Source organism: Ambystoma mexicanum, chromosome 14 (assembly GCF_040938575.1).
Source record: "Ambystoma mexicanum isolate Mex_15411 chromosome 14, UKY_AmexF1_1, whole genome shotgun sequence".
Taxonomy (NCBI): domain Eukaryota; kingdom Metazoa; phylum Chordata; class Amphibia; order Caudata; family Ambystomatidae; genus Ambystoma; species Ambystoma mexicanum.
Window position 1 is genome coordinate 451,271,248 of NC_090940.1, and position 15,605 is coordinate 451,286,852.

Consider the following 15,605-nt stretch of genomic DNA (forward strand, 5'->3'; position numbering starts at 1 on the left):
GTCAAGTTGTCATACCAAATATAACCCACACGGCCTCCATCTCCATAACATACAATAAAAAGGAGGCGGACACAGGAGGAGCAATGTATCATACATCTTTATTCCTGCAACTCCAACTCTGAATTCCCTTCCCTGCCCCTCCGCTTTCCCATGAGCCCTGTGTCCTCTTCCATGTGACAAGGATATTGGCTTTCACAACGTCCCCCCTCGTCCCCGCTTTACTTAACTCTATGTCGTTCTTCAGTTTATTTCTTCTATGAGTCTCTGGGGTCGATTCCTGGCCCTCTGTGGCATCTCCGTCAAGTGCAGAGTTGGATGGTCCTCTCTCTCCCTCTCTCTGGCGAGAATGTCTGCTCTTCACTGGAGACTTCACCATTGCCCTCGTAGGACGGCTCCCACCGTTGGGGTTCTGCTTCTGCAGCCGACGAACTAGATGTGGTGATCCCTGGCATCCTTTTGAAATGTGAAGAGTTTCGAGTTATACCTCTTCTTTCTCCTTCAGCTGAGACAATAGATCATTCCACGTGCATTGCAGTCATTGGTTCTTTGTCAAATGCAGTCACATGTTTTCTGGTTTGTGGCTGCAGCACTATCACAATGTTTCCTACTTCAAGATCATTTTTCCGGGCTCTTTTGTTCTCGTCTGCTCTCCTCTTCATGGTTTCCTTGCTTTTTGCATCATGTTCCCTCATCTCGGCATCTCCCTTATATCTCTCGTCGATGCTCTTAACATGCAGTATTCTTGTGCGTATGGTTCTTCCAAACATCACCTCCCATGGTGTTTTCACATTTGCGCTGTTGCGTGTGTTGTGGTAGTGCTGCAGTAATTGATATAGAGCCTTCTCTACATGTTCCCCCGTTAGTCATGCGATCTGTACATTTCTTTTGATGTTGCTCATAAAGCGTTCTACCATGCCATTGGCTTGTGGCCAGAGTGGTGTAATTCTTCTGTGCGCAAAGCCCATCTAATCCGCAAAGACCATGAAATCTTCTCCTGTAAAGGGAGGACCATTGTCTGATTTCACTACATAAGGTATTCTGTAGGCGGCAAGCATCTTGTCAAGCGCAGGTATGGTGTGGTAGGCTGACATGGATGGTACCAGCTGTAGATCAGGAAACCGGAATATTCATCTATGGCCATACATACATATTCCCCGCCTTCTAGAGGTCCAAGTAAATCTATCGGAATCTCAACTCAGGCCTTTTCGGGAATGTTCGCCAGGTGCAGGTGCTCGGGGCGGGTGACGGGGCTGATGACTGCACATGTGGGGCATTGTTTCAAGCTGAGGGAACCATACCTTGTGTCATAGCATCCTTTTAGTGGACACAATGCCCCAGTGTCCTTCATGTGCTAGTTCTAACACTTTTCTCTGTAGTGTCCGCGGGATCACTATCTTGGTTCCTTTCAATAGTAGTCCTTCCTCAGTTCTAGCCAATTCTTCCCTTACAGCCACCAGGTTGCTGATGCCCTGCTGAGTTTCAGGACATGTGATTTCTCCTGTCTGCTTTGTTTATTTCCATAGTCCCGTCTCCCGGCATCTGAAAATGACTTGTAAACCCTGGTCATTTTCAGTCTCTTGCACAATGTGATTGGGGCTTAAACCTCTCGGTGTGTTCTCTTGCACTATGGAGTGTAAGCATTGGTCCATTATGGAGGGTGTGAGCTGGGACTTCTTGCGAGGATATCGTGATAGAACGTTTGCTGTATTGCTGTCCTTCCCTGGATGATGGATGAATGGAAAGCTGTAATCTTGGAGCCTTAGTGCCCATCTGGCAATCCTGGGGGGCATTTTTGATTGGGGGGGTTCCATATACGAAGAGTAAAGCCTGGTGGTCGGTGACCACAGTGAATGGGTTCCCGCATAGGAAGAGATGAAAGTGCTCACAAGCCCATACCACAGCGAGACCCTCTTTTTCTGCTTGTGTTTAGGCTTGCTGTGGGGGTCATTACGACCCTGGCGTTAAGGGTTTCACGGCGAGTGTAAAAGGTGTCGGCGCCGTTAAACCCTTAACGCCTGATTACGAGGTCCCTTTGCAGGACCCGACCTTAACGGCTGGTTTTACCAGCCGTTAAAGTAGGGTGCCGCAAAGGGACCTCAGTGCTAATTACGGTACCGCAATTTGCGGTACCGTACTTAGCGCCTTCCCCATTCCCATTGAGCCCTATGGGGCGAAAATGGGAATGGGGAAGGGCCATGGTGAAATGGGGAAATACCGCCCCGCTAACCTTGGAATGGGGCGGTATTTCCCCATTTCACCATGGCGGACTCGTTACAACACCGGCACCAAGCATGGTGCTAATAGCACCATGATTTAGCGCTGGGGTTGTAATGAGGGCCTATGTCTTTGATAGGCTCCTGCTGGCATAGGAGACAATGGGGGTCATTACGAGTATGGCGGTAGGGGCTTAACGGCACCGTTAAGGATGGCGGTGCCGTTAAGCCCCTACCGCCATATTCCGAGGTCCCTTAGCGGGTCCCAGCAGGAATGGCTGGTCTGACCAGCCATTCTTTGCGTGACCCATTAAGGGTCCTTGGAGCTAATAACGGGCCTGCAATTTGCGGGCCCGTTATTAACGCCTTCCCCATTCCCATTGAGCCCTATGGGGGCTCAAATGTGAATGGGGAAGGGTTTACTGAATGGGGACTTACTGGGTCTGCATAGGTCGGAATGTCCCGGTAAGTCCCCATTCAGTGAGACCGGACCCGGGTTTGGAGGCAAGCATGACGCTAATAGCTCCATGGCTACCTCCAAACTCATAATGACCCCCAATGTGGCGAGTGCTGTTGTCTTTTGGGTCGATCTGTGTTAGGATGGTGCCCAAACCCACAGGGCTTGCGTCGAAGATCAGTTTGGTTTCCCATGTGGTATTGAAGTATTCCATGTTTTTGGTATCCACTATTCTCTGTTTGAGTTTCTGAAATGCCTGTTGGCACCCCCTTGTCCAATCAAAGATTGGTTGCTGCTTCGTGAGTGCTCAGAGGGGTTCACTTACAGACACAAAGGGCCTCATTACGAGGCCGGCAGTAAGGGGTTAACGGCACCGGTAAGGATGCCGGTACCGTTAACTCCCTACCACCACATTCCGAGGTCCCTTAGTGGGTCGCACTAAGGCCGGCTGGTTTTTCCAGTCCCCATTACGACTACCCGGACACGGGTTTGGAGTCAGCCATGGTGCTAATAGCACCATGGCTACCTCCAACATCGTAATGAGGCCCAAAGTCTTGAATATATCAGGTGAAGTAGCTAGCAAGCCCTAGCAAGAATCGGAAGTCTGAAATGTTTGTAGGTGGTTCTGCCTCAGTGAGCGCAGTTACTTTCTTGGGATCTGGGGTCATGCCCTGTGCTGATAAGAAGTGTCCAAAGAATCAAAGGGTGTGTTTTCTGAACTCACATTTTTGTTTAGTGCGAGGTGCACTTCTTTCAATGCCATGCATACGTGGGTGAGAGTTGTGTCATGCTGTAGTTGATCTTATCTGAAAATTAGGATATCGTCACTGTACTTCAGGCCGTTAGGGACATGTTTTATGATGTTATGTTTTTCTGCCTTGAAAATGTCTGCGGCTGAGGACACGCCAAAACAGAGGTGGTTGTACCTGTAAAGGCCTAAGTGGGTGACGAACGTGGTTATGTATCGTGATTCCTTGCTTAGTTCAAGTTGGTGATATCCCTTGCTAAGGTCCAGTTTTGAGAATACCATGGCACCGTTCAGTAGGTGCACCATGTCAGTGATGCAGGGGGTTTGATGACGTTCCCTTAGTATTGCTTTGTTTGGCCGTTGCATGTCCATGCATATTCGGTTGTCATAGGAGTCCTTCTTGGGTACTGGGACAATGGGTGATACCTACGGTGAAGGGTCTTCCGCCGGGTCTAAGATATCTGCGTCTAGTAGCTTGTATAGCTCTTCCTCCACCTGTCTTTGTATGTTTAATGGAATTCCGCTGTAGTGTTGAGTTACTTGTGGTAATAGTGGGTCAATGTGTAGGCCAATCTGTTGCTATTTGACTTTGCCTAAACCCTTGAACAATGACGGGAAGAGTTGTTCTATTTTCGTGTATCGGTCCAGATATTTGTGAGCAATAAGTCTGTAGAGCACATGTATGAGGCCCTGTCAAGTGCGGCTTTAAATATCAGGATGCAGCCACTGTCCGTTGCTGCTTCTAGAACATGCATCAGTATTCTCTTTGTTTGTGCCTTGTACCTGAATAGTGCCATAAAGTATCCTTTGCAGGGTAGTGGTGTTTTTGATTTCATATGGTTAGATGTGTACCTCTGCTGGTCGGAAGCAAGGAGCATTGGGTAAGCTGTTGTTGACCTCTTCACTTATGATGTCGACAGTCGCTCCAGTGTCCACTAGGAATTCAGCCGCCGTTTTGTTTATCTGGAGGAGTAAGACTGGGCTCTGTTCTTTTGCTGTCGGGTTGCCCAGTGCATATAGGTATCCTCTTTTCTAATGCTAATCTCAGGGTCTTTCCTTTCTCCAAGAGTTTTCTTCTGATGATGCACTGGACCTACTGTCTGTCATTGCTCAACGAGGTATCGCACATATCTTTTGGGTCTTCTCCTGGATCTGGATGTTGTAGATTTGCTCGATCTCCATTTTCCCGATGTCCTATCTTGTGGCTTCCTTTCTTCTCTGTCCTCTCTGTGGGCCTCATTACGAGTAAGGCAGTAAGGGATACCGGGCAACATTAAGGAGACCGGTGCCGGTAATCCCTTACCACCCTACTACGAGTTCCCTTAGCGGGTCCCTCCTTCAACACCTGGTTTTACCAGGCGTTATGGACGGGACCCGCTAAGGGACTTCAGAGCTAATAACGGTACCACAAATTGCGGTACCGTTATTAGCTACTTCCCCCTTCCCATTGATCCCTATGGGGGCTGAAATGGGATTGGGGAATGGTTTTTTCAATGGGGATTTACCGGTCCCGCAAGGGTCGTACTATACTGGTAAGTCCCCATTGAACGAGACTGGTGCCGGTACCTTTATTGGAGGCCGTCATGGTGCAAATAGCGCCATGACTACTTCCAATCTCGAAATGAGGCCCTGTGTCTTGAGGTGGCTCATGAGGTTGGCTTGATGTCCTTGGGGGACTTTGTCTTTCTCTGCCTTTTGAAGGTCTTCCTCTGTTGCCTTCACCTCTTTTTTGGCTCAGGTACATGCGGCATACCGCTTTAAAATGGTTGTCACCTCCACATGCTAAGCACTGTTGACCAATGGCGGGGCAGGCGCACTCGTGGGGAAATTCGTATCTGCATCTGTAGCAGAAGGGTTCACCGTTTCCTTTGCTTGCTTGTGTCAAGTCTAGTTTCTGTATGTTCTCAAATTTCCCATGAGAGATCTTGATGTCACTTAGCCCCTCCACCTGAGACGCCAATGCTGTATCTGACTGTACAAGGCACAGTATTTCTTCCAGAGAAAAAGGCTTCTGTAACAATCTCTTTCTGAAGTCGGCTCACTCACATCCGGCTATAATCTGTGACCTTAATGCTTTGTCATTCGATTAGTTGTTAAAGTCACAATGTTTTAGTTTAAGTCGTAGTTGCATGACAAATGTATCCATTGATTCTCCTTTTATTTGTTTGGCGATGTGAAAAATGTGTCTTTTGTAATCTATTTTGGTGTGCGGCGTGAAACATTCCATGAGGGCTGTCAGTTGGCAATTCGGCCACAATGTCTTTTACATTGGGGCCTCTGGATAATGTGAGGAGGCTGGGATCTTGGTCTTCGTCCAGAGGTCCGATAGCCTTTATGCACACTTCGAAGTCCCTGACATCTTGGTTGGTGGTTGTCAGCTGTGTCCTTTGAGGACTGTAGCACTGGCTGTGGGCTGGGCCATGTGGTGCCTTCCTTTCTCTCTCTATTAATTGCATGGGCCTGCTGGGCTGGTGTTGTGATCAGTACATGGAGCCCCCACTGACTTGACTGATCTTGCTTTGGCGTGTGCACCCTCAGCTTTGTGTTGGGCCTTTGAATAGCTTTCCCCGGGCCTTGCGTGGAGACTCCTGTGCCGTTTTGACTGTGCGCGCACACATGTGCTTCTGGGTCCTGGCTCCATGGCCGGACCGTCTTTTCCTTCTTCTCGTGTCTTCCCCGGCACCCAGGATGTGAGGCAGGGCTGGCGGGACTGCTGCGGTTGCTGCGGTTGCTGCAGTTGCTGCGTTCGCGCCTTGTGAGGGACGGAGGCCGGGCAAGAAGGACTTCCACGGCCACGATTCCTCCTTCCCCTTTGAAGTTTTCGCTTCGCCGCACATCTGCAAAGCAGGGACCAGACACGTGTCGGGCGACCTGCCTCGTCGCCAATGTCAAGTTGGACCCTACGGGCTCCTACCAAATATAACCCACAAAGCCTCCCTCTCCTTAACATGCAATAAAGAGGAGGTGGACACAGTAGGAGGAATGTAACGTACTTCTTTATTCCTGCAACTCCAACTCTAACTGACTTCCCTTCCCCATGAGCCCCGTGTCCTCTTCCACATGACAAAGATATTGGCTTCGACAACGTCACACAAAGGTGAAATAATACTTTTATGTTTTGCTCCTTCGTTTTAAATGTGTTTCTTTTTACTGTTGCTTTCAAGGTAAATGTGTGATTGTTGCATCCTCCTTTTCACTGCAGGATATTGCAGAATGTCCAGGTTATTATTACGAGTTAGATGCTAATTTTGTGAGCCAGGACTATGCACTCGAAGTTGTAACTTGATTGCTAGCTGAGTCGCAGTTGTCATATGTTGTTGAGTGCAGAGGAGCGATTGTAGAAGATGCATCATTGGTTGCTGTTTATGGGGGGCTGGGCTGCACGTGCTTCGTTTTGCTCGGTCATCAGCTGGCTGCCTGTGATAAGGCAGGCCCCTGCAAGCAAGGCGCAGCAGCACAGGGCCCTTCCATTCATTCTACCTCGGATGAGCCGTTTGCAGAGCATGACCACGGCGCGACACTAACACACATGTCCTGCGTTCACAGGAAAGAGTGCGGCTGCTGGCGAAGATCATGGCGGAGCACACGCAGTACCAGGAGCACGTCGACCAATTCAGACGCTGGCTCAACGACGTCATCGAGAAGTTGAAGCACTGCGTTGGGCGCACTACCGAGCCCACAGAGTCCAGGCTCAACATATTTCAGGTGCCTTCATTTATTTGTTATTACCGTGGCTAAAAGGGTGTGTGCTGCACGTTGCCAGCGCCATGAGTGTATCGCGCAATTAAGTGCATACCCTTTGTAAGGTGTGTGTCAAATTGAGATTCAGGAACTGAGCGGCGTCCCTCTACATTTCATGTCTTTTTCTTTGTTGCATCATAAAACCATATATGCGTGTTTTACTTTTGGCATCTGTTGCCGGAATATACATAAGTCACTTTAAAATCAGATGTTTGCTTAAAACTCTTATTAGATGTGATCAGTTGCCATGTAACCGTGCTTAACTGTCATTTGGGGGCATTGCAGCCCCTCAACAATGTATTTAATGCCGTAAATCCCTTTAATGAGTTCAGTGCCCGAAGAGCAACCGAGTGTGCACCCATCGGGCTGTGGTGCCTGTGAATCCGTACTACTGTCACTGGGGTACTGTAGTTGTCCCCCATTCCAAGCAAATGTTTAACATCAGTGACACATTGCGCTTCTCTGGGTACTCTGGGTGCACAGTAGGAGGGTGGGTGACAATACGGGCATGGTCGGACTGGGCCTAAAATGTGTTCGGCCACGAATGAAAAAGTAGCCCAAAGTTGCAAACAGCAATTCGTTCTTTTCATGACAGACTGAATACCGCCCTTGGCGAGTTTTTGGTAAAATGGGTTGCAAATAGTGCATTTTAAATAATGTTTATTCAGTCATGTGGGTCAAAACTAGCAACAACACAATGAAGTAATAAAACAGATCCAATTTGGCCAGAAAGCTGTCCCGCGCTTTCATTTTGTGGCTGCACGTTGGGCAGTGCCCATTTCCCCCATTGGCCAGTCCGAGCCTGGGCATGGGGAGGGCAATGGATACGGAAGGCGCGGGTGACACAGGCAGGTTCGTGGATAGTTGGCAGGGGATTCGGGGTGCAGAACCGTGATGTTAAAGGAATCCTGCAATCACAGAATACTGTGCCAGCATGATACAGATGCCAGGTAGCCATGTGTTCCTAGTCAGCTCCTAATACTTCTCCACAGCGCACTATTCTAGCTGATCCCACACTCATTATTGGGATCGTGCCTATATCGGACCCTAGTGCATCACAGCTGGCCCAGGGGGACGTTCGTCCAATCTTCCCATAATGGTGTCTATTTGCACAACATTTGGGGCCCTTCCCCTCACCGCCCGAATGTAGTTAAATGTCCCCATACTAATTCCTTTACTCGAGTCCCATAACTTGCAGAACTTCCGTGCCACCACCAGTGTGGGGAACATACATCGCAAAGGTCAGTAGGGAAGCCCATATCACACACCATGACATTAAAGCCATGCACACAACATTTATAAACGCACAACATCATGGACTTTACATTACTGGGTGGCCACACAACACCAGCTGCAATAGTACCTTCGCTACTGGGGCAAGGGCAGAACGGATACACTGCCACACGCCACAGCATTTAAAAAAACCTATTCGGCAAGCATGACATTAACCAGTCGCTATGGGCATGTTAGCGCACTATAAAACCGGCCCAGAATTCGTGTCCCGTCACAGGAGGTGTCGCTTGGCGTAAAGCCTCCCGTGTGAGACAAACGCTAAGCTCCAACACCCTCCTCCGGCCCATGTGCTCGGGCAAATAAGCGGCGGAGAAATAACAGCAACTGTACACCCCTAAGAGTTATGTTATCCAATAATCATTGCCCAGAGCGTGATTGTAGTGGCAATAAACAGGCCGTAGACTTCATTTACACATAATACCAATAAACAATCTGTGTATTATGCAAAATCCCACCAGCAGGTGGGCTGTGTTGATCTGTTCTTTACTTTTGGGAACTTGGGCCGGAAAGGGAAAATCTCATTTGTCAACAGTGGGCCCCCAGCATGACCTTCTCTAGGTCTGTGTCATTGGGACCTGTTGTGTAATTTGTCTGGTGCTGCACTCCTGTGCATGATGTCCGTTAGCTCCCAGGCCCATGCCGCCACACCTGAGTGGGCCCCCGGCCACTCAGGTTCCCCCAAAAGAACTCCCCTATTCTATTTACATTCCTTTTCTGTTAGGGCACTTAGGACCCCTGTGTGAAATATCTCCATCCGCTTCACTCATTAAGTGGATCCTGCATTGTGAAACAAGTCTGGGTCTGCCAAAAACATGATTCCGTGCCTGATAACGTTCGGGCCCATGCTTATGCAAAAACTTTCTACACCTTGGTTGAGCTTCCTCCTCCCTATGTCAATCGCTTTGTTAGGTAAGGCACCTTTATTATTATTATTTGGAATTTATTAAGTGCAACGGTCGCCCAAAGGCATATTGGCGCTAGAGGAGAGACAGATGTCCAAGGATAAAGAGAAGCCAGCAGAAGGGGAACCGATCTAAAAAAAACAAGGTTTTCACAGCTTTCTTAAAAGCCAGATGGCTTGCCAACTTCTTTATAGAAGACGGTAGCTCATTCCAAGAAGTGGCCGCAGCTACAGAGAAGCAACTGCCACCTATCCTGGCACGATTAAAGGTTGGCACAACAAGCAGATCTGCCGACGCCGATCAAAGCTGGCGACTAGGAAGATAACTCACAAACTTAGGATCAGAAACTCTGGACCAACAATGTGAATGGAATGATGAAAAATACACAGAGCCTTAAATTGGATGCGCTGACATACTGGAAGCCAGTGTAGAGAGTGCAGGACAGGGGAGATCTGTGCCCCATAAGGGGAGCCGGTGGCTGTCCTAGCCGCCAGATTTTGAAGGCGCTGTAATCTCTGAATAAGACCTCTCGGTTGGGCAAGATATAAAGAATTACAATAATCCAGCCGAGAAATTATAAGGGCAACTACGGCCGGGGGACGAAGATGTTCTGGGATGAGTGGCAGTACTTTTTTTAGAACATTCAACTGAAGGTGGCCAGTTTTGCATACCATGGCGACCTGACTCTCCATAGAAAGAGAGGCAGTCAGTGTGACTCCTAAATTCTTAACCTTCCCGATGGGGATGGGAAAGTTGCCTAAAGATGTAGGCCAGAAAGAGGGCACCCAAAGTGATTGATTGGGGGGTACCCTACCACCAGAACCTCTGTCTTATCGCCATTCAGTTTGAGCCAGTTTTGGTTCATCCAGTTCCCCACGGCAGTTAGGCACACATGCAGACATGTCAGCATCTCAGCCTGATCTAGGTCTAAACGGATCAAGATCTGAGTGTCGTCAGCATACGAGTAGCACCTGACGCCGAAGGACAGGATGAGACCAACTGAAGCCCAGATGTAGATGTTAAAGAGAATCGGCGACAAGGAGGATACCTGTGGCACACCACAATTAAAAAGACTGGGAGAAGATAGAAAAGGTGGCATAGAGAGAGTCTGGGTGCGATCCGCCAGGAACGAGGTGAACCAGGCTAGTACTTGACCAGATATACTGGGCAAGGCGGGACAACAGGATGGGGTGATCGAGCGCGTCGAAGGCCGCTGATAGATCGAGTAAAATCAGGGCGCCCACCCCACCTGAGTCCACCATCCTGGCCATATCGTCCTGGACGGAGACCAGAACACTCTCTGTGCCTCTACTAGGTCTAAAGCCAGCTTGAGCAGGACTAAGAAGTGAAAAAGATTAAAGATAGGAAGAGAGTAAGGTAGAGACCAAAGATTCCAATAGTTTAGCAAGAAAAGGAAGGAGTGAAATAAGGCGGAAATTGGCAAGGAATGTAGGGTCCAGGGTGGGCTTCTTTAGCAGAGGGATCACTCTGGCCGCCTTCAATTCTGGGGAAATAATCCCTGACTGACAGGAGTTGTTAATGGAAGTAGTGATTTCCCCTAAAAGAGCAGGAGAGATAGTTTTCATAATAACTACCGGAATAGCGTCAGAGCACCTCTCTATATTTTCCTGGGTAGAATTTCATTCATGAAAATCTCAGTTCTTCCAATAGTGCAGTATGCCCATCAATGATGACCACATGTCATGATCTAATTGTTTCCTCTCTAAATCTACTTAATTGTTGCCCCCTAAGTGTATTACTAAGTACTCTGGGGGGATCTCTGAAGCCCACTAGATCTGCTAGCCTGTCACGTATTTCATCCCATCTCATTCTGAGTGTGCCCCAGCAGTCTGTAATAGTGTTTCTGACGGTAGCTCACCCCTTGTGTCCTCAGTCCATCTTCCTGTTTTGGCCACAAAAGAGTGCCCTGCCATCCAGACTGACCAGTAGGGGGGGCGCTGTCATCTGCTAAGAGAATGCAGGTTAAATTAACTTGGGCCTAAAATATCTTTTGTAGCATCCCGATGTCCAGCCCCTCATTTTTTTCACTCCTTGTGTACCCAGGCCTCCTTTCCAAGCTGAGGTTGCAGGCCCTATGCTGAATAAATGGGTGTCAAATTCCGTGGGGTGCCACCCTGCTTTGGCGATCTCTCTTTAAGACTGCCTGGAAGTAGAAATGGCTGAGAGCCTTGCCATCCCTGTGAATCAAAAACTGTCCCACAGATAGGGGCGTGAGGCAAGGAATTTGCTGTTCTTATCGTCTATGCAATAAAGGCTGATCATTCTACCTTTTCCATCTTGGTCTGTCTTGGAGTGAGTTATCATGATTGTCGTGCTATCCTTACCCATGCGTACATCTATCATGGCTAGACCATCCGCTGCCTTTGTGCTTGAGGCTATCCATTCGCTGACCCTCAGGGCCCCAATGTAGGCCAGTGCAAAAGCTGAATCGTGGGGTGGAATCATTCCGTGCCCCTCTGCGCCCACTGTTACTAATCTTAAGGAGGTTATCAAACCGTTGAAACGGACCGTCGCTCGTCCAGATAAATTAATGGTTTACCCTGCCATTAAAGTAATTCAAGAGAAAAGTGGTTTGACCTGGGTATAGCGCCTTGTCAAAAAAGTGATTAAGACTAATTGTATGCCCAAAAAAGATTTTTTAATATTCTTTATTGCAGATGTGCCCCTTTGTGACACGTGTTTGGACCCTTCGCCGGGTCTTTTTCATACCTGGGCATTCAAAAAGAATCAATTGCACACTGATTGTATACAGTAAATATGAGAAATCCACATAAAGCCGTGGAACAAAAAAACGAAATCAGTCGGCATATGTCCATACAAAAGTAACCAGGGAAAAGCATAGTGAATATACCATTAATAATATGCAGTGAAATTGTCAAAAAGAGACCAATGAATACAAAGGGAGGAAATGGAATGAGATAGGTAAGGACACACAAAGGACAAAGTAAAAAGAGAGGGGCGGGGTTGGGAAAAAAAACAGAAAACGCACTTCAGTAGCTGCTTATAATGCATTGCAACATTAATCAAATGCACACATGTGATAAATCCCCATACCTGATAGGCATGCAGTCTGGTTGGTTCAAAAGTGAAGTGATATGTCGTGCTCTCTCCTCATGTGTTATAGTGCTGATAGTTAAGGTCCTCGTGCTATCCATTATAGGATGTCAATGGTGTCTTTACTCGCCCCAATTGGGACAGTTTATAGCCGATTCTTTGTTCTGAAATAATGGGTTTTGTTCCCACGTCACCTGTGAGTCATGTAGATTCTCTTCATGACCCAGAGCTCATGTATACACGAGGCCAAACGGACAACACGTTTCCTCTAGATCACCAGCCAAACTGTCCCACACTGCTGATTTGGTTTGTTTGTGTTTGGTTGCCTAGCATTCATTATATGGACTGCAACTGCAAATGACATTAGCACTTTCCAAAATATGTAACCACGCCATATCGTCTTATGAAATATTGTTCCAAACAGAAGACCTTGCATGCTTGATAATGTTTGAGCCAAATGGCAAGTTAATATGAAGAAACGAAAAGGAGCCATTCTTACCATCTAAATGAAGCATGTATCTAAAGTTGAAGTTGACATCGGAAGATGGACTCCTAGCTTTACATATGTGGACCATTATTACTGTCAAGTAATTGGTATTTGTTTTAGTGTTTATTTCTTTTTTTAAATCATGACAAATCTTAAAGAATATGATGATATATTATATAGATTTTGTTAATTGAAATATAATCATATATGAAGTTTTGAGTAGTGCATGTATTAGGGGCTTGGGAGGTTCTCAGAGGCAACTTTATCTCTTGATCTGTAAGAAAGTCACAGGCATGAAACCTAGCAGGGTTGGTTCATTCTCTTAACATTAATGCACTTAGTACCAGGCCCTTATTCAACAGACTACAATATCGGGATAAGTATTTGCACTCATCAGATTATTTACTGCATCGGACCTTAATGCATAAGAAGAAGTGTGGTCAGGAGTACGCTGTGTAAATTCAGTGGTGGATGTGAAACTGGGACTAAATCAGTTGGGCACCAATGAACAAGGGATCCACAGTCACAGAAAGTAGTTAATTACTTTTCCTAACAGACTATTTGAATACCATGCCAGGGGAAGCTTGTGGTCAAATGTGTTACAAATAGTGCCATTTAAAGGATATTTGAAAAGTAACATTGGTCAAAACTATCACTGGCCAAACTAGCAGTGCAGTAACTCAAACAGTCCCACTTTGACCAAAGAAACTGGCCTACACTAGCATGTCGGTCTAGACCTTCGGGTGCTGACTTCATGACCTATAGGCCAGTCTCAGCATGTCTGTGGCCGATTAGATATGCTCAGTGGTATTTTGTGTACATTTGAATGAGTGGGTTTCAATTGCAGTGAAATGCAATGTAAACACAACTTTCTGTAGGCATGCTACTTTGAAAGTAAAAACACTCTTATGGAGAATTTCTCATGCCATTAACTGTGTTTAGTCTGAGCAGTAATTTAAGCAATGTCGGGTGTTACTGTATTTCCCTTTAACATTTGCAATGCAACATGTTTGTGAGAGTGAAACTCGTCCTCTGAGGCGAGAACATAGCAGGACAGATGATCAAAGTCTGCTTTGCTTCCCCGGAGACTTGTACAGCATGCTTCCAGTGCCTTCAATGTGCTCTTCTCTAAATATGCATATTCTCTTCCCCATGCTTCTTCATTAACCCAACCCTTCCGCATCTCCACCCCATTGTTCCGTTACACCACTCTTGTTTTTTTTAGCTTGAAGCAAAAACATCCTTCTCAATAACTACAATCTATAGGACGACACAAAAAAAGCATTGATGAATGGCAACAGATAAGAGGGAGAAGGCAAGGTAGTAGGTGGCACGAGGGTTACCCACGACCCCTAATATCCAATGGGGGGAAAACAGCCTGAAAAATATCTATTTTAGAAGATGGTATGGGGAACAACATTTTTCCAAAAAACGTAAGTAATGAGTGGAGTGTTCAGACTGTCCCCTTCCCTCATCTGACATATCCCAGATCCCTGTTGCACAAGGGGACAATGTATGACAGAGAGAGGGGGAGAGAGAGAGGGAGAGAGAGAGAGAGAGCGAGAGAGATAGAGATAGAGAGAGAGATAGAGAGAAAGAGAGAGAGAGGGAGAGAGAGAGAGAGAAACGCACACAGTGGTAATGTGAGATTGTGAATTGGAATGTGGACCCTTTCTGCAAGAGGCAACTGCTAGGACTGCATTGGGGGACACGTTATCTTGCCCTGTAAGACCCACGACCCTCTTCCCCTGACTGACTCCCCTTTAACAGTTCCTTTCACCTTACACTAGACACAGCAATCCGCAACAGTTAGAAAATCATCACCAATCAAGCTATGACTATGACCAAGCTATCTTCTTTAGTCCTTCACTTCAACGGGTAACAACTCCCAAAGCATCTTAACCTACCAGACCTTGCATTCTCAGCTTCAGATAAAACCTCCCCACGCGTCTTGCCAGGGGCGTTGCTAGGGGGGGGCTAAGGGGGCTATAGCCCCTGATCATTTGGTTGTAGCCCCGGAAAGAATCTCAGGAGCTACAGCCAAAAGACTAGCTAGCCCCCAGTCCCAACAGTTCCGACATCAGCTTAGCCCCAGATCTTTTCCAGAACTAGCAACTCCCCTGCATCTTGCCCAACCTAGAGAAGGAGATCTGCACTCAAGAGCTGGTTACCTCTGGCCGCCTGCACCCATCAACAGCACACAGGTTTTGCATCTGCCTCTCCCACTAGCAACGTCAACAAAAATGGCAATAGGGCACTACATAACACCAGTTTACATTACCTCACATAAAGCTGCATCTCCCATGTGTATTCCATTTCATTTTAGTTCTTTGTACTTCCATCATTGCTGTTTCAAAGAGTTATTTCCTAGTCACTGGGCAACCGACAGGGGGAGTAATCGCAGCAGAGTGGGGATAATCCACCCCATCCCTTCATTATGCTTTCGCTGAATTTGACAAACTGTTTTTAGCATGCTCAGTTTGCATCATTGTAGTAACCTGGTTCTGATAAAATTACTCTGTACATTGAGGTAGATACACATTTTGTATCCACTTTGTGTTTATACTCTTATTGGCATAGAATTGCTTTGGAGGCCTTTCGGTGGTCAAAAACTTATTGACCTTGCCCTTCATTGAGAATGAGAAATAAGCCTGTCACTAGAATGACATGAGGAATAGGATGACAGTGA

At 47.1% G+C, this 15,605-nt stretch overlaps 1 protein-coding gene across 7 annotated transcripts in view; it reads left to right on the top strand.

Moving 5' to 3' along the window:
* The window catches only part of SYNE3 (spectrin repeat containing nuclear envelope family member 3), a 982,841-nt gene that overhangs the window by 537,920 nt on the left and 429,316 nt on the right, over positions 1-15,605 (top strand). For all 7 annotated transcript variants that reach the window (XM_069637674.1, XM_069637672.1, XM_069637675.1 and 4 more), the window contains one exon: positions 6,965-7,123. In XM_069637674.1, coding sequence (XP_069493775.1) covers positions 6,965-7,123 — 159 coding nt within the window. The remainder of the gene's footprint in view (positions 1-6,964; positions 7,124-15,605) is intronic.